The sequence below is a fragment of the Geosmithia morbida genome (genome assembly GCF_012550715.1).
Source record: "Geosmithia morbida isolate 1262 chromosome Unknown scaffold_3, whole genome shotgun sequence".
NCBI classification, from domain to species: domain Eukaryota; kingdom Fungi; phylum Ascomycota; class Sordariomycetes; order Hypocreales; family Bionectriaceae; genus Geosmithia; species Geosmithia morbida.
Window position 1 is genome coordinate 210,432 of NW_023336190.1, and position 17,978 is coordinate 228,409.

At 55.0% G+C, this 17,978-nt stretch overlaps 3 protein-coding genes across 3 annotated transcripts; 1 reads left to right on the forward strand and 2 right to left on the reverse strand.

The window, feature by feature from the left end:
* GMORB2_5013 (Acyl-CoA-dependent ceramide synthase) lies at positions 1-1,434 on the reverse strand (the record flags this gene model as incomplete). Its single annotated transcript, XM_035466987.1, has 3 exons — positions 1-603; positions 665-952; positions 1,057-1,434. Coding segments are annotated over 3 exons (1,269 nt in total), but the record flags the coding sequence as incomplete, so codon positions are not given.
* Positions 1,435-3,251: 1,817 nt separating this feature from the next.
* Positions 3,252-4,457, forward strand: GMORB2_5014 (Acyl-CoA-dependent ceramide synthase; the record flags this gene model as incomplete). The annotated part of the gene is made up of 1 exon (XM_035466988.1): positions 3,252-4,457. One exon carries the CDS (start codon positions 3,252-3,254, stop codon positions 4,455-4,457), a length of 1,206 nt encoding a protein of 401 aa, XP_035323000.1.
* A 558-nt stretch (positions 4,458-5,015) lies between these two features.
* Positions 5,016-17,120, reverse strand: GMORB2_5015 (Acyl transferase domain in polyketide synthase (PKS) enzyme; the record flags this gene model as incomplete). Its single annotated transcript, XM_035466989.1, has 11 exons — positions 5,016-6,303; positions 6,520-7,975; positions 8,034-8,851; positions 8,918-9,764; positions 9,829-10,532; positions 10,586-11,706; positions 11,818-13,053; positions 13,123-14,511; positions 14,575-15,624; positions 15,703-16,607; positions 16,667-17,120. 11 exons carry the CDS (start codon positions 17,118-17,120, stop codon positions 5,016-5,018), a joined length of 11,268 nt encoding a protein of 3,755 aa, XP_035323001.1.
* Positions 17,121-17,978: the final 858 nt, after the last annotated feature.

The window sequence follows — 17,978 nt, forward strand, 5'->3', positions numbered from 1 at the left end:
TCAGTCAATCTGCTTCTCGCACCCAATTCTGTTGAGCAACTCCTTACGACCGCTATGGGTCCTGACGCCACTCACCCTCGAGCTCGACGACCCCTTCCTCCCGGCGGACCGCTCCCGGGACCGCAGGTCAACAGACTCGATGCCGACGTCCTCCGCGATGGCCTCCACCTCGTCGTACTCGACCTTTTCCTCCTCCTCGCCCTCTACGTCGCTCCTGACATCCTCGGCGGGCGCCCCCTTGAGCACCCGCACCGAGACGCGAATGATGAAGAATGACCATACGCAGATGACGACTTCGAGGCCGAGGAGAAAGACCAGGAAGCCGTGTGTGATGCCGTCCGTCATGCACACCGTCCCCGCGGGATCTCTGAATGGCTCCAGGAGATGGGACCAGCCCTCCGAGGGCGGGTCGAAAGGGCCTCTGATGGCGCCCGCGGCGCCGCGGAAGCACGGCCGCTTCAGAGATCGCGGGAGATCGTAGTAGACGCTCCAGCAGGTCAAGAGGTAGAATACGTGGCGCGTCAATACCCAGACGACGAGAAAGACACCAAAGATGACATCGCAGAGGGTGGTGAAGCCAATGTACTTGAGGCACTTGGCCAGCTGTTGCGATTCATCCCATCAGCCAACACGGTAGGTTGGACGAGGGCTGATGGAGACATACCGGGAAAATCAACTCAATGACATCCATCAGGACCAAGACGAGGTGGCCGACGCGGGTCTGGTGGTATGCGTAGCATGCGGCGACGAGGGAGATGGTGATGGCATGGTGGGCAATCATCTCCCAGTAGTCCTTGCGGCGGGCCTCGATGTTGACCGAGACGACCTGCTGAACCCAGTATGCCCACTGGACTATGAAATATCCTTTCATCATTCCGTCGAGTTCCCTCTGGGGCCAGTCGGTCCAGAGCTCCTCCATGTCGAGGTAGTATGGCGCCTTGCGGTACAGGTACTAGAGATAGAAGCGCGTGGTCAGTTCTGCAAGGCTATATAGAATAAAGCAAAAGAAAAAGAAGAAAAAAAAAAGGCCTAGGTGAAGCAGCAGCTGTACAGTACCATTCCCACCGGCCAGAGGACACTATAGTAAGCTAGCATAGAGCCCTGTTCCGAGAACCTGGCGGCGTCCTTCTTCTTGGAGATGCCCCAGTGTCGTCCCAGAGGCTCGAGGACGTGGCGCATGAGCGCAGCTCGGATGCCGATGAGGAGGACGACGCAGAGCGCGACGAGGCAGAGGTCGTCGTGGCCGATGCCATACTTGCCCGTCGTCGGGTTGTGATACGATAGCTTGAGGAATTTGGATGTGTACGGACGTGCCACGGGGACCGAGATGTGTGTGAGGAGTAGAGAGGCAACGGTATGGAGCGCGAGACCTGTTTGGATTTTTTTTTTTTCAACAACGGTTAGACGGCACGGATAAGTCAGCTCCTCCTCCCTCCCTGTTCCTTACTGATCTGATTGACAAATAGCCATCGGACCAGCTTCACCCTCGGGCTGCTCGCATGATCAGCGACGGCTTTTGGGATTTTCGCGAGACCAGGCCTGGGCGCTGCTCTCGATGCGGGGGGCGGCGTGCTCATGGTCCTTGTTCAGCAAGGTGTGTGTGTGCGTGTGTGGTCGAGGATTATACCAGCTTAGTTTCTCGCCCGATATCACGATGTTGAGGCGAGAGAAGAAGGGATGAGGATAACGAGCGTGGATTTTTTTTTCCGGGACAGATCTCCATCTAAAACAGCAAACGGGTGCCAATTTGTTGAGAAGATATGCTGGTGAGCGAGTGGCTTAGAGCTCGAAAGAGGCAGAGGTCCATAGGTCGAGCAGGGGGAGCGGTCAGCCTGTACTCTGGGGAAAGGGTCACCCCTGTTACGCGTGCTGTTAGTGGCTATCTAGATGGAAATAAGCACCCTATCAGTCAATTTTTTTTTTTTGAAAAAAACAAAAAAAAAAAAAAAATCTTTATATTATTATCGTGCCTGTGTGCCTGTGCCTGTGTGGTCAATTTCATGCGTAAGCTGTGGCGGGTCTGTGGCGCGTACAGGTTCTGTTGTGGCACATGCAAATGGACATGTGGCTAGGACCACGTGAGTCGGTTCATGGCCATTCCGACTCTGTACCTTTTTGGGTACCGTTTGGCCATTTCAACACTTTCTGTTGACAAGATGTACTTACTACATTTACTTAGTGGTACATTGCTATCCTTTCATCATTCTGACCATCACCTCCTGATGATAATTACGGCTGCTGATGCTGACATGCACCTAAGATCATAGGCTAGGACTGATCTTGGCTGATAATCGGACCGCGCATCTCGGAGCGCATGTGCTATAAAAACTGGCCCCCAGCTCCCCGCAGACTAATCTGTACTAGTCAATTGACTAACCCAACAAACCCCCTTCCTCGTACGATGAGGAAGGCAGTTACTTACTCGTATAGGAACTCTTCCGTCCTGATGGTCCCACTTTAGTGGGGTTCTTCTATTGGCCCTAGCATTTAAGACGGAAATGGGATCCTTTCGGTTCGGAGGGTTATCACCACGACAAAAGTCTCCGAGTCGGAGGGTAAAAAATGGCGCCCCCGGTTCTGGATCCTCTTTTCACGGGGGTAAGGAGCTGGGGAGCAACAAGTCTTGATGCTGCATCTATGCAAGGCAGAGTCAAGAGACTTGGACTGAAAGAAATAGGAGGACCCAAAAGCGGGACAGGACATATAGGGAGATAGACCAGTGTGGCTTGCCTCAGCTGCAATCCGTCCGTGGCCGTGCTTACATGTACGAGCGGCGCAATCAAAGCAATGCTATATCACATGTAGTTAGGAGTAATAAGGATCCATTCCGAGTCCTTTGAGTGGCACAAGGACACAGAGGAACCAGACGAGGCCTGGCAGATTTGATGGTGATGTCTGGTGTCGCAGGACTTTTTCCCGACCAACAGCCTTTTCTTTGTTACCTTGGCTGCTCAACCGGGGCCCAGCCATTGATCCATCCATCCCAAGACGCCCAGACTGTTGGTCATCCAGTATCAGCCCAATGATTGCTTGATTACGACGGAACGTCCTGCCGCCTTTTAGGGGTTTGTTTTCCCTTTTGGATTTTCCCCTTTACGCGACTCCTCTTCTTCTTCTTCTTTTCTTTTTCGGAGGCTATGCGCTAGGAGAGGACTGATCTTGCAAAGACATGCTCCTTGTTTTGTTGTCTGTACCCCAACCGCCGCCAACAAGTCGAAGCCAGCGGACGATCAAAACACCCTACCTCCAACATGGGTGCCAATTACACGGATCTCCAGCCGAGCGCCCAGGTGCCTCCGCAGATGCTGTCAAGAAGCCGACAGCACAGAAAGGCCTACTCGAAGCGCAATAGGGCAGAGGTGCTCTCGCTGATGCGGCGTCGGTCGTGGACGTTTCCGCTGTCGCTCACGATTGCCGTGCTGGCCCTCTACGTCGTCAACCCGACCGACACCAACCCGACGTCTCACCTTATATTCCCGTCCTACAAGCTCAGCTCCCGCACCGCGGGGGGGCTGGCGCAGTATGGCAAGGGGCCGTGGGACGTTGCCTTTGTGGCCTTCTACACCGTCTTCCTGACCTTCACGCGCGACGTGTGCATGCAGGAGCTGCTGTCGCCGCTGGCCCGCGCATGGGGCATCAAGTCGCGCGCCAAGCGCGCGCGCTTCGCCGAGAACACGTACACGGCGCTGTACGTGGCCGTGGTCGGGCCCTGGGGCGTGCACGTCATGAGCCGCACGCCCGTCTGGTACTTTGACACCAGGGGCATGTACGAGGGCTTCCCCCACGCCGCACACGACGCCAGCTTCAAGTGCTACTACCTCCTCCAGGCAGCCTTTTGGGCCCAGCAGGTCGTCGTCATGGTTCTCGGGCTCGAGAAGCGCCGCAAGGACTTCCGCGAGTTCGTCGCCCACCACGTCGTCACCGTCGCCCTCGTCGCCCTCAGCTACCGCTTCCACTTTGCCTACATGGGCATCGCAGTCTACATCACCCACGACGTCTCGGACCTGTTCCTCGCCCTGTCCAAGTCCCTCAACTACCTCAACCACCCCCTTCAGGGCGCCTCCTTCGCCCTCTGCATCGCTGTCTGGGTCTACCTCCGCCACTACGTCAACCTGCGTATCCTGTACTCCGCACTCCCCGGGTCGGAATTCAGCACTGTGGGGCCCTACGTCCTCAACTGGGAGGCTGAGCAGTACAAGTGCCCCCTGTCAAACTTCATCGCCTTCGGTCTACTGGCGGCCCTGCAGGCTCTTAACCTGTTTTGGCTGTATTGCTTGATGCGCGCCGCCTACAAGTTTGTCTTCCTGGGCGTCGCCAAGGACGACAGGTCTGATGATGAGGAGGCTGAGGAGAAGACCGTCGTGGCTTCCAATGGATCGGCCGGATGTGCAACAGGCAGCGGAACTGCGACCGTGCAGGGCAGGAAGAGTAGGAAGGCTGAGAAGGCGGCGGCATAGTTGGTTATGTGGACAGGAGACCGGCATCATTGAATAATCTGGACGGTTCTGGCATCCATCTTGGGCTGGAAATGTATTACATGTATGATTATGATGGAATGGTCATGTGCTTGGCACGAGTAATTCAAGTAATGGTAATAATAAACTGGTTCGAATAATATGATATAGAAGCAATCTAAGCCCATGCGTTTGGGGGGTATCTCCCACAACACCGGCGTTTCCAAATATCATCACTTGGAAGAGAGACCATGAGTAATTGAGCAGACAGATGAAGAGGAGGTATCGACTGTTAAATGCATTCTAATACAGCACTTTATATATCCATCCATCTAAAGAAAATGTCCCAGACTCCAATTGATCCGAAAACTCCATCGCACTGAAAATCCAAAATCTGTTACCGGGTAAGCTCACTCGCCCTCCTCGGACTGGTCCCTCCGGAGCTCCCTCTTCACGCCCATCTCTCTCCAATTCCGTTCTGTACAACCTCAACATCCGAAGACTCAACTAGATGTTCCCTTTCTCCATTCGGCGAGGACAAGGATACCCGAATCGAAACCTTCATCCTCGCCTCAGCAACCTGGGCAGATTCATAAGCTGTCCAGATCCCAGAGAGCTCTGGAACACAGCAGCCATGGCAGGCGACAATCCAATATCTTCGACGCAAGCAATCCACGCATCCAGCGCCAGCACCTCAACTTCACCCCCCGTCTCGCTCTTCAGATACTCTCCGATCTGTCTCACGTCCAACTCCAAATCACCCGATTCGTGAACGTAAACCACCTCATCCTCCTTCGATCCAGACATGACAGTGCTCACCACCCCGCGCGTGACAGTCTCTGACTTCACTAGATCGACGAACCCGCTCAGGCCAGGCGCTTCTGGCACGGCGCGCACGCGGCGCGAGTAGTCGAGCATATTTTGCAAAACATCAGCCGCCGGGTTCTCGCCTGTCCTGTCGGCCTCGGGACGCACGATGCTCGACGGTCGGTGGATGTAGACCGGCAGGCCACATTCCGCGTGGACGTTCTCGAGGTATACCTCGCTGGCCCACTTCGACGCGACGTAGCCGTGTTGGCCATCTTCTGGCGGCGTGTGCTCGCGAACAGAGACTTCGCCGAGTTCTTGGAAGGGCGTGTACATGGCGACGCCTGTCGTGGATACATAATGCAGGCTGATCTGACGGGGACAGCACAATCGGACGAGCTCCTGCGTCGCGCCGAAATTAGCAGCGCGGAGAGAACTGTATGTCTTTAGATGCGAGACGTCGGCGCCATTGTGGATGACTGCATCGGCGGACTGGAATATGCGGAGCGCTTTGTTCTCTGCAAGACCGAGACGAGGCAAACTCAAGTCACCTTCGTGGAATTCTGCCTTGGGTCCGAGCTCGGAGAGGAGATCTTGACGACTCTTGTCCTTGGAGTTTCTGACGGCTATGCATATGACTTTCTGGACATTCTCGTTGTCCACGAGGGACCTGGCCAAGTATTGGCCGAGGAAGCCCGTGACTCCCGTCAGAACAACGACACGGGGAATCTCTGCGACTGCATTGGTATTCTGCAGCCTAGCAGCCAAGTCTCCTGGAACAAGTGCGGTCTCGCTAGTCCAGTCGATTCGGTTGTCAAGCTCTGGTTCGATGTCGTCCATCCCGGGAAGAAGTCGAGCCATCGAACGCAGAGTGGCCGATTGGAAAAGCTTGGGCAGGGCGATGGAGATGCCAAGGTCCGCACGAATCCGCCCCTGAAGCTCAATCAACAGGAGGGAGTTACCTCCGATGGTGAAAAAGTCAGAGTTGGCTTCGATTTCGTACAGTCCCACCAGCTCCTCGGGAATCACGGCTTCCCAGTAGCTTCGAAGTGTCAGTTCGGCCCTGGAAAGTGCCGCTCCGGTGCCATCCGTCCGTGGATCAGTGTGTTGCAGCAGACCTTGCGAGATGGGCAAAGTGTCGATTCTGCGCCTATCAACTTTTCCAGCCACTGTTCTGAGAAGGGCATCGATCGGGATTAGGGCTGATGGAAGCATGGCTCGTGCCAGTGGCAACCCAGCGAGGAGGCTCTCCAGAAACCTGCCCTTGTCTTCGGATAGGTTTCCGGCTGAAAAGACGACATGGACGACCATGAACTTGACCGTCCCTTCTGCGCTGGTGCGGAGAGACGCCACGGCGTCGGAGAGAACACCACCAGAAGCTTGCAGGACAGTCTTCTCCACATCCTTCAAGTCGATACGCACGCCGTTGAGCTTGACCTCTGTGTCATCTCCGATGCGGCCCTTCAGCACGAGCGTGCCATCGGGCTGTAGGAAGCCGACGTCGCCTGTTCGGTACATGGCTGTCCACCCCCGCTTTAGATCGTCCTCGGATGCGAAGGGGTCAGGCAAGAAAGATTCCCGACTTCGCTCGTCCAAGTTCAAGTAGCCCATGGCCACCCCAACACCTCCAATGGCAATCTCACCCGTCTGACCTACAGGCTGGAGGCTCTGGCTAGCGTCCAGAATGTAGAACCGCTCGTTTGCAGAAGCCGCTCCGACCGGTATAGTGCCTTGGTAAAATCCAGGAACACGCCATGACAACTCCATCTTGGTCGATCCGCATGTCGTCTCGGTAGGACCATACACATTGAAGAGTCGTAGATTATCGCGGTTCATCTCACGAAAGAGCTCAAGAAGCGGTTCGGTGATGGCCTCTCCGGCAACGAGAGCCAGGCGCCAAACGGAAGACCGCAACACCTCCTGGCTCTCACGCCTCAGCCAACTCTTGTACTCAGTTGGAGTTGCATAGGTGGCCGTTACACCTCGACTTTTGATCAGCTCAGCCATCGCGTGTGAGTCCGCGCGCATGGTGTGGGAGACCGTGTGCAGTTGGGCTCCCACGCCGAGGGCCAAAAATATCTGCGTCACGGACAGATCAAAGCTCCACGCGCTTTGCTGAAGCACAACGTCGTTCTGGGTCAGCTCATACGTGGCAGCGCAATGATCGAACTCATGCCTTAAGCTTTCATGGCGCAGGATGACTCCCTTTGGAACCCCGGTTGAACCGCTGGTGTAGAGGATGATGGCTGGTGCGTCCGGTCGAGCAAGGTTGGGAACCGCCTCCTGACTTGAAGCTTCCAAGGATGATACGTCGACCAGGGCTGTACCCGGTTCGACCTGTAGACCCTCTGCCTCGTCTGCGGTCAAGCCGTGGACGAGAATATAGGCGGGCCGACAGTCGCGCACCATGAGGGAGAGTCTTGCGATCGGAGTGTTGACGTCTAGCGGAACATAGACCGCGCCAATCGTAAGAATCGCGAGAAGGGAAGGGACCCAGCAGGTTGACGGGTTCTGGAAGACAGCCACTCTGGAGCCGGGCTGTACACCTTGGCGAAGGAGCTCAGATGCAATCATGTTCGCTTGGGCAGAAAGCTGCGCATAGGTAATTGAGCCGCCAGTGTTGTCGGTAACCGCAACCCTCTCAGAAATCGTCGGGAAAAGGCCCTCAAATCTATGAATGAGAGTTTCAGGCCACAAAGACTCGAATGGAGCGCCTGGAAGGATGTCAGTATACTGATGAGGGATGATGATGTCCTTCCCTGGTGGACTTACCGCGTCCCAATGCAAGAGCGTTCTGCAGAACATCAGGCCTGAAGTTCCACTTGCTGCCAACCACCTGATTTGGTTCGTTTGCAAACTCGCGGAGAATGTCCTCATACCCATCACGCAAGATCTGTGCGCTGGAATCCGTGTACAGCGACTCCTGCAGGTTGAGTAGGATGCGCGTGTCGCCTGTGGTGTTGTTGATGACGGTGAAGGTGATGTCATAAGGAAGCTCGGCCATCTCCTGCTTCATCATCGTCATGCGGCACCCGAGGAACTCTTGGCCATCCTCGAGATTGTTCTCAGCGTAGTTCATGAACGCCTGCGCCAAGGGTGTATGGGTAGCCTGGCGCGAGACTCTGAGCTCATTCAGGATGACTTCGAGAGGGATGGAGTTGGCGAGGACGGCGAAGCTCTTTTGCCGCGCCTCATCCAGGGCACCAAGGAAAGGCTGTTCCGCGTTGGCCGTCATGCGCAAGGGAAGCATATTGAGGAACGGGCCGATACCGGTGGTCATCTGGTCATCCCTGCGGCAGCTGTCTGCGATACCAATGCAGACGTCGGTAGTGCCGATGAATCGATGCAGCAGTACCTTGAAGGCGGCGAGATGGAAGTGGAATGGTGTAGCGCGGTGTGCCCTGGCGACTTGACGGATCTTTGCCGAGAGCTGCTTGTCGATGCAGAAATCTGAGATACGAGATGCGTAGCGCTCGAGGGGCTGTCGCTCAGAGATCTGGCTGCGGTGGAGGGACAGAGGTTCGGGAATGGTGTTGAATTCTCGGTGCCAAAAGTTGATGGCTGCATCCCATTCCCCTGACGAGTACTGCCTTTTCTGCTCGTCAGAGTAGTCAAGGTACTGAAGAGGGTTTGGCTCTAGTGGATATCCATTGTACAGTCGCTCTAGGTCGCCCATGACGGCATCATTGCTGGCTCGGTCGAAGAAGATGTGGTGCGAGCTCATCAAGAGGTAATGATCTCGTGGAGAGTATGAAAGCAGGATCGTGCGGCTGGTCTGGCCACGGTCCAGATCGAAGACGTGGCCACGGAGCCCTGCATACTCGTCGGCAATATCTTCTTTGCTGTAGACCCTCTTGTGCTCAAGGGCGAAGGAAGCGTTCGTCATGATTCCTTGGCTAGGTTGGCCATCACGCTCGCAAATGCAGCTTCGCAGCGATTCATGACGCTCTCCTAGTGCTCGGACGGCGCGGTCAAGATCGGGAATGCGCACTTCTCCACTCAGATGAATCATGACTGTGTTGTTCAGGGTGGTCTTGTCAGGCAGGAGTTCGTGCACGAACAAGAATACTGACTGGGTGTAAGACAAGGGCCCGAACCTTTCCAATTGGAGTTCCTGTGAAACCAGCTCCGTATCCTCCTTGGTACCGATATCTCCGTTGGTAACGGATGAAATTTCCGTCTTGGACGCCGTAGACGGAGGTGTACCAGACTTTTGCGACAGCGCCTCAGAGGACGAAGAATTGTCTTCCGATTTGGATGAGAACAACCCAGGTACTAGCTCCTCTGGAATCTCCTCCATAGCATGGCCGATGAGACCCTGGAGTGCTTCACCCTTTAAAATGCGGAGTGCAGGGATGTTGACCTGGAAATTGTTGAGGAACCAGGATCTGATTCTGACGGCAACAAGAGAGTCGAGGCCCAGGTCATCAGTCCGGACGGCTGGTGTGATGGCGTAGTCGTCGCTGAGATGAAGCATCTTGCGCATCTCGGAAATAAAAGATTCTGATCTTAGATTAGCCTTTTGAGGATGGTATGAAGAGAATGGAGGTGGTGGTCAGAATCTCACCAGTGATGATCTTCTCAACATCATCTCTCGTCATCGCGGCGGCCAGTAAGTCCTTGATACACGGGCCAGCCTGCGTGCCAACAGCGCTCGTGTCCTCAACGGCGGACCTTTCTGTGAGACATGCGAACTGAGGATAGCTATACCACTGCGGCCGATTTGGCGCGTTGGCAGACATCCTCCTCAGCCCGATGGAAATCTGCCACTCGGCACCCGACTGGGGATGGCCATATTGGATGGCTTCGGCCAGCGTCTGGTGAACGTCATACTCGGATATCGTCAAGAGGCCTCGTTCAAACGAAGGACGCGTCAGGACGTTACCCTTCTCGCGGGTAATGTATCCCGTCCCCATTATCAGGCCGAGTTCCACAACGGACGCCGGCAGACCACGTTGGCGCCTTTGCTGAGCCATGCCGCTCATGAACATGTTGGCAGTCGTGTATCCTGCCTGACCGGGGTTGCCTGCCACAGTGGCAACAGAAGAGAAGAAGATGAAGAAATCCAGCTGCTCATCTCCCAAAACACGGTCGAGGTTGAGACTGCCCTCAACCTTGGGATGGAGAACGTGGTTGAAGTCCTGCACTCCCATGTCGCGGAGCGCCATGTCTAGAAGAATCATGGCTCCCTGGTATACACCGACAATAGGGGGAAGCGAGCTAGAAATTTCTCGGTGCGCCTGCGCAAGTGCGTCATAGTCGGTGAGGTCACTGCATATTTCACATTAGTACGTGCTTCCCAAATGATCTGGCGGCCAACTTACCATGCCACGATACGGACCGTCGCGCCTCTTGCTTCCGTGCTCTTAAGCCATCTCTCATCAATCTTCGGGTTGCGGCTGGTGATGACCAGATAATTGGCACCGTTCCTAATCATCCAGTCTGCGATGGAGATACCGAGATCTCCAGAGAGTCCCACCAACCAGTAACTCCGATCTGGCCTGAAACAGGCCATGGCGGGCTGGACAGTAATGGACACAGAAGAGGCATCCCAGTCAATGATTGTAAGTGCGCTGGGGGTTTCCTCGGACGTTTCCAGCTCTTGGATATTGACAAGGCTTATCGCTGTATAATCTTCCACTGTGACTGAAAGTACATCGGCTGTCGCGGTTGCGAGAAGCTTGTTGATGACGTTGCCAGAAACTGGGTGTATCTTTGCATTTGCAGTGAACATCGAGGTCATGCTGACCTTGGGAACGCCGGCTGACAAGCAAGAAGCGACCGATGATACTTCATATCTAGTTGTGAGGTCGATGCATCGAGAGATAGTAGTGGGAAGAAGCGCCCTGATATCGGATTGGCGCATGTATCGACCGACGTAGATGGCGCCACTGTGATCCGCGACTTCCCTCGACGAAGTAGTACAAACTAACCTGATGGCGGCTGACCTGAAACGGCTACCGAGCAACCTCATCACGGACTCGGGAGCATCGTGGATGAGAAGAGTATCACCCTCGGTCAGGGAACTCGTGAGTGTTGGCAGCAGAAGGTGTGCAGCAACATCTGCCAAGAACGCCACCGCAGACTTTGGATCAACAGAACAAGAGACCAGATTCTCCCGGGGTATGTCGATGACAGAGGCAACAGATTCGCAAAGGCCCAGGTACTGAGCACCAGTCGACGAGCAACTTCCCAGTATCAAGAATGCATCGCCGATATCGGTCTTGATGGCATTCAAGGTGGAATGTGTCAGATTCAAGGTCACAACGCCGGCATGGTCACAATAGTCTCTGGCCAGTGGATCCCGTTCGACGAGGGTGTACTGATCATCTTCATTCTCGATAGAGATCCGAGAGTTCGCAGTCTGAGAATCCTTGACAATGGATCGTCGCGCCGAATTGTACCGATCGTTGGCAGCACTGACGGGCCTCATCCGAGGAACCAACTGGCGCCCGTCAGAGTCGATGACAATCTCAGACTCGACAGACCAAAGGGACTTGCGTTGTTTCTGCTCTTGTACGGAGCCAGACATCTGGAATCGCAGAACGGATTCCACCAACGCCCTCGCGTCGATTCGGCCCACATCCTGGAAGTCGATGAATTGGTAGCGGATCTCTGGGATCTCCCACAGAGCCGATCGAGCGAATCCCACTCCCATGTTTCCAAAGGGGTTGCTGGTCATGCGATCTTGGGTAATCCACGCGATGGACTTCTCGGAGCCGAAGAGGTGCTTGAGTCCGTCCCATCGGGCCTCCGTGATGTTTTTGAAGATGGGGTGGTCCAGATCCTCCAGAACAAGGACGGTGTCGTTCTTGCCAATCTCGGCATCACTGAGCATCTCCAGAGACCCAATCGTCGTGATGTAGTCGCAGAAATTGTGGATGAGCTTTCGAATGTCCTGCGCCAAGCGAGATACCCGCAAAGTTGTTCCTCCAATGATGAAGAGGTTCTTGATGAGAGGCTGTCCGACAAACAGCGAAGGGGATGCCATGAGGGGCTCTCGAATGAATTCAACCCAGTCATCGACTGCCTGTGAGACCATGACCGAATTAGGAAGAGAAATGGCATCCTTGACTGGCGTCATTGTGTCAACCCCGGAGAATCCCGTCTTGCGCAGGATGGCATCCCATTCGGACTCGGAAATGCAAGCGCCCAGGGTCCTGCCTTCCTCCACGCCTTGCCACCATCCAGGGAGACACCCGAAAAGGGCGGTGCCGCGGATGATGTCGGTGTTTGTGACCTCATAGAGGACCAGATAACCACCAGGCTTCAACAGCGACCGTACGCGACGAACAGTCTGCTCGATGCTCTTTGTGGCATGGAGGACAAACGAGGCGACAATTATGTCGTAGGAATGCTCTTCTAAACCTTGCGTCTTCATGTCCTGCTCGAGGTCCAGGACGCTGTAAATCATGCGGTCCTCAAATGCCGAAAACTCCTCCTCGGCTTTGTCGAAGAAGGCTGCTGAAACATCTGTGAATGTGTAAGTCGAAAAGTGATTGTCAACGCGCTTAAGAATCTCTCGAGTGGCCTGCCCGGTGCCGGCACCGACTTCCAGAATCTTGCTCTCTGGGTACCGCTGCAGAATCTGCACGACAGTCTCAGCTAGGAGCACGGTGCCTCGGGTGATGCTTCGAGCTTGGGCGTAGTAGTCGGCCAATAGCCCGTTATTCATCAGGTGCTCAAGCATGGTTGTCTTTCCGAGGATAGCTTGCGGCATCTGCTCTCCGACGACATGCATGGCCTTGACCTCTGGTTTCTCAGAGAACGGCTCGGAGAGGACAAGGATATCCTGTAATGTATCGCTGAGCCATTCCTTCTTTGCATAGCGATGCCTGCCTTGCTGGACAAGCTTATGCACATGGGAGGTGAAGGACAGGTAGGCGGCATTGTACGGGTCAGCCCGTCCGGGGTGATCCTCTGGGATCTGGTGCTCGAGTTGTCGGAGGTAGAAGTAGCTACCACGCTCGAGAATGCTTGCAATCTCCTTGTCTTGCGCTGAGGCCTCGTACGTTCCCGGGATGTCGGCGTTGGGCTCGGACTGAACCCAGTGCATCGCATAAAACTGCTGCTGGTCGTCTGCTGAGGAAGCAGGGGTGAAGGGGACAACATGGAGACCTTCCACCTGGACAGCAGTGAACTCCCCATCATGGCCGTGGATGTCGACATCACCCTTGAATCCAGAGGTGTCTCTAGACTGGTCTTCGTCTGACATTGACGAGACAAATGCGACTTCCGCAGCGCCTGACCAATGACGTCCGCACAGAGAAGGGTTGACCCTGATTTTGTCGATGCGAGTTGGCAGATGAAGGCTCCAAAGTCTGCCGTCCTCAGGGTAGCTGAAGGTCAAGATGATGGAATGGAAGGCAGCGTCCAGAACTGCAGGATGGATGGTGAGAACCTCATCGTCAGATCCGGGGGCTGCCAGGGCAAGAGAGCCAGACGCCTTGCCAAGCTTCCGCTTCAATCCAGACAGAGCTTTGAAAGGACCCGTGTATCCATATCCGACATTGTTCAGGGAAGAGTACGCGAGCTCGGTGTCAACGTCAACCATGTAAGGCTCGATGCGAGGCGTTGCCGGAAGTACTTCGCGAGACGGCTTGCCCAGAAAGATTGATATCTCGCAGCTGGCTACAAGCTGGAAGTCCTTCTGGGATCCGATGCACGCCTCGTATGTGAAATGCGCTGTGATGGAGGCAGGGTCCTGGCGGTGTATATTGCTGACCACAGACCGGACCTCGATGCCAGACTCTTGCTCCTCCTTCCCGAATACCAGAGCCTGATGGATCACTAGGTCTTTGACCTCCATGAGCTGCACAGGCGTTTGTTCTGCGAGGAAGGGAATTGTCTCAAACGCCGTGGCCGCATATGCCGCTGCTGGGAAGACCGTCTGGCCTTGGATCTTGTGGTGGTGAACCCATGGAAGATCTTGGGGACGCAGGATGGCTTTCCATGTAACCTGATGGGATGAGCTCTGGGGCTGCAGATCCCCGAGAAGTTGGTGAACAGGTTGGCTCCTTGCGCGCAGGTTTCGGGAGAGGTTGGATTCGTGCCAATATCCTTGAGAATGGTTCCATTGATATGTTGGCAGATCCGAGATGAAACGGTGCGACTTCGTGCCACCCATTGCAGCTTCATAGCTGTCAAAGTCGATGTTGAGATTATCGACGTGCGTCCATATGTACCCAAGCGCAGATGAAACGCTCTGGACTGCGTTGGTGTTGCGTTGAAGCAGTCCTGTATATGGGATCTCTGCTTTCAGTTGCCGGAGGGTGTCAAGAACAGGTCCCTTCAAAACAGGATGGGGGCCAACTTCAATCGCGGCATCGAAGGGACCAAGATGCATGGCCTTCTCAACTGCTTGCATGAAAAGTACTGGTGAGAGGAGGTTGTCTACCCAGTATAAGGCATCCAGACTGCCAGACATATCCAGAGAGCGGTCTGGATTGACGCTGGACACCCAGATGCAATTCGGGTGGGATTTCTGCATGGTGACGGGGAGAAGCTTCATAGAGTCCAGGTATGGTTGTGAGCAAGGGACCATGTGGTGCGAATGGTAAGCCTTGTCCACCCGCAGACGTCGGACAAACTTATTCTCATCCTCAAAAATCGCAATCATCTCCTCAATTGCATCTTCATCGCCGGAGATGGTGATGCTGGAGGATGAGTTGCATGCAGCGACTTTGGCTTTGCCCAAGAAGTAGTCATCATTGCAAAGGGATTCGGCATCCTCCAAGGTTGTCCCAACTGCAAGCATGGCACCCTGTGCTCCCTCCGGGCCTGCAGCCAGACGAGAATGCAGACCACGATAATGTGCTATGCGGATGGCGTCCTCAGCAGACAAAGCACCTTGGGCAAACGCGGCCCCGATCTCGCCAGAGGAATGGCCGACGACGGCGGCGAAAGTGATACCGCATTGGCGAAGGAGCTCGACGAGGAGGACCTGAACAGCAGTGCAGAGAGGCTGTGCGACAGAAGCAGTACCGACATGACTCGACTTTGCATCCGCCAGAAGCTGCTCCCTCAAGGTCCAGGATGGACGATCTGCCTCGGGAAGTTGTGCCAAGGCGTCGTCCATGATGGCCAACAAGTCGGCCGCATATTGGGAGGTCTCAACGAGCTCGGCGCCCATGCGAGCCCACTGCGCGCCTTGACCGGTAAAGACACCCAGAAGTCGAGTTTCCTTGGTGCTGGTACCGGCGGCTTTGGAGTCAAGCTGGAAATTGCTGTTTCCAATGATGCCTTTCAGGTTGGTCTGGAGCACCTCAATGGTGGAGGATGGCAGTGCGAGTCGCAGGGGCAGACGAGAGCGGCGAGAGCGCAGAGTCCAAGAAAGGTCCGAAGGGTTGGTGTCGGGGTGCTCCTCCAGATATTGAGCATGGGAAGCCAGGTTAGCCAGGAGTGATTTCTTGGACTGTGCGGAGAAGAGGAAGGGTGTGACGCTTTGGACGTCCTTGTCGCCCTCGGAATTGGACGGCTCAAAGCTCTCAAGGATGATGTGCGCATTGGTTCCTCCGAACCCAAAGCTGTTTACGCTAGCACGACGGGTCTGACCGGGCGGGAGAAGTGGCCACGGAGTGAGCTCCTGGGGGATTCTCAAGTGACTGTAAAAAGGCAGGACGTCTGGGTTGAGCTTCTCCAGCAGCATGTTGGGCGGCACGTAGCCGTGTCGCATGGCCTGCACGACCTTCAGGATTCCGGCCAGGCCAGCGGTGCTCTCTGTGTGGCCGATTATGGTCTTGATAGACCCGACGAGGAGGCGGTCCGCGTCGGCGTCTTCGTTACCGAAGAACGCCGTGTGCACAGCCTCGGCCTCGACCGGGTCGCCAGCCGGTGTCCCCGTGCCGTGAGCTTCAAAATACTGACACCGGTCTGTCTGGGATTCCGGATCAAGGCCCGCCTTGGCATAGGTAGCGCGGATGAGTGACGCCTGTGATGCTGCGCTGGGCATTGTGATACCACGGCTACGACCATCCTGGTTCACACCCGTCTCTCGGACGATGGCTTCGATATGGTCTCCATCTGCAATGGCGGCGTTTAGCGTCTTGAGAACGACAGCAGCAACGCCGTCACCACGGGCGTAGCCGTTTGCCCCTTGGTCCCACATGCGAGACCGGCCGTCGGGAGACAGCATTTTCAGCTTGCTCTCGTGGATGTATGGCTCCGGGCCGAGAAGCAGATTACTTCCGGCTGCCAGTGCGACGCGAACCTCGCCAGACCGCAGAGCCTGTATTGCCTGGTGCACGGCAACCAGACTTGACGAGCAGGCGGTGTCGACTGTCAGTGAGGGTCCGTGCCAGTCAAAGAAGTATGAAATCCTGTTGGAAACGATACTTCGAGCAGTACCTAAGGGCCTAATGTCAGCAGTCCGAAGCTTTGTTTCTCCTGAGCAGTTTAGGTCTTACCGATTGCAAGGTACGTTGGTACGTGCTGCAAGTCACGAAATTGTAAAGCCTCGTAGTCGACATACATAACGCCGACGTAAACACCCGTGTTGGAGCCCTTGAGACCTTCAATGGTCAGACCGGCGCTCTCTAAGCCCTCGTATACTGTCTCGAGAAGGAGGCGCTGTTGAGGGTCCATGGCTATGGCTTCGGGAGCGGTGATGTTGAAGAACTGGGCATCGAACTCGGAGATATCTTCTTCGAGAAGATAGGAGTGCTTGACATTGGTGTGGCCGGGGAATTGGGAGTCTGCGTGATGAAACCCGCCAACGTTGAAGCGGCTTGGAGGAATCTCACAGAGTATATCTCGAGGTTCCCGGAGCAGCTCCCACAGTTTGGAAGGGGAGTTTGCACCTCCGGGGAACCTACAGCCGCTGCCGATAATGGCGATAGGTTCATTGCCTTGGGATTCCATGATTAGACTGAGGCTATCGACAATACGTTTCTCGGAGGTCTCGGTTGACGATAGTATCTACTGATTGTTGATATCATGTAGTGGCATGTGGTGGTATCAAATGGCATTCTGCGGGAGAAGCGGTCGAGAGCAAAAGGTCATTCAAGCTCCCGCTTTCAAATGTATTATTTAACTAACAGACAAATTCCCAAATAAGCAATAGCCCAGGAATACATCGCATACACCATCGCTTACCTGACACAGGTCTAGGACTTGAGGCGCAGAGAAACAAACAGGCCTGGATTTGGATCCCTGTCCGCCCCCACGCCGAGACTCGGATCGGCAGGATCAGCTCGGAAGGATCACGCACATGTCGTGTATGTATTATGCCTCCGAAGTTGGCCAGGAAGGGCCACTCCGAACGTCCGTACTATATGCAGGGTCCTTCGAGCAATCGCATCATGGTGAGCCGATTGGCTTACATGTGGAGGGACCCCTGGTGGGACCTGATCTGGTGCCGGTGCCGGGGTGGGGCCGTAGACTCGGGGACTTTCTCCACAAATATCGCCGGGGGAGACCGAATGGTTGCTTGCCTGTTTTGGGATGATGGTTGAGCCTCCCATCTCTAATAATCTGTTTATCAAAAAAATAGGCATATCCTACAAGTTGATTCTACATCCTGTCAAGAAAGTTGAGATTTGGTCAGGTGGCTCACGACTTGTACGGCTGTCACGATGGAATTTATGAGCACGAGCTTGACGGCGCGCGAGTATGCCACTCTTGCAATCTGTGGTGTTAGTTATTCTCTCTGCGTGCCATTGTGTGCGTGACTAACATGATATCAGATTGCCGCGTATGGAATTTTGAGGACCATTTACC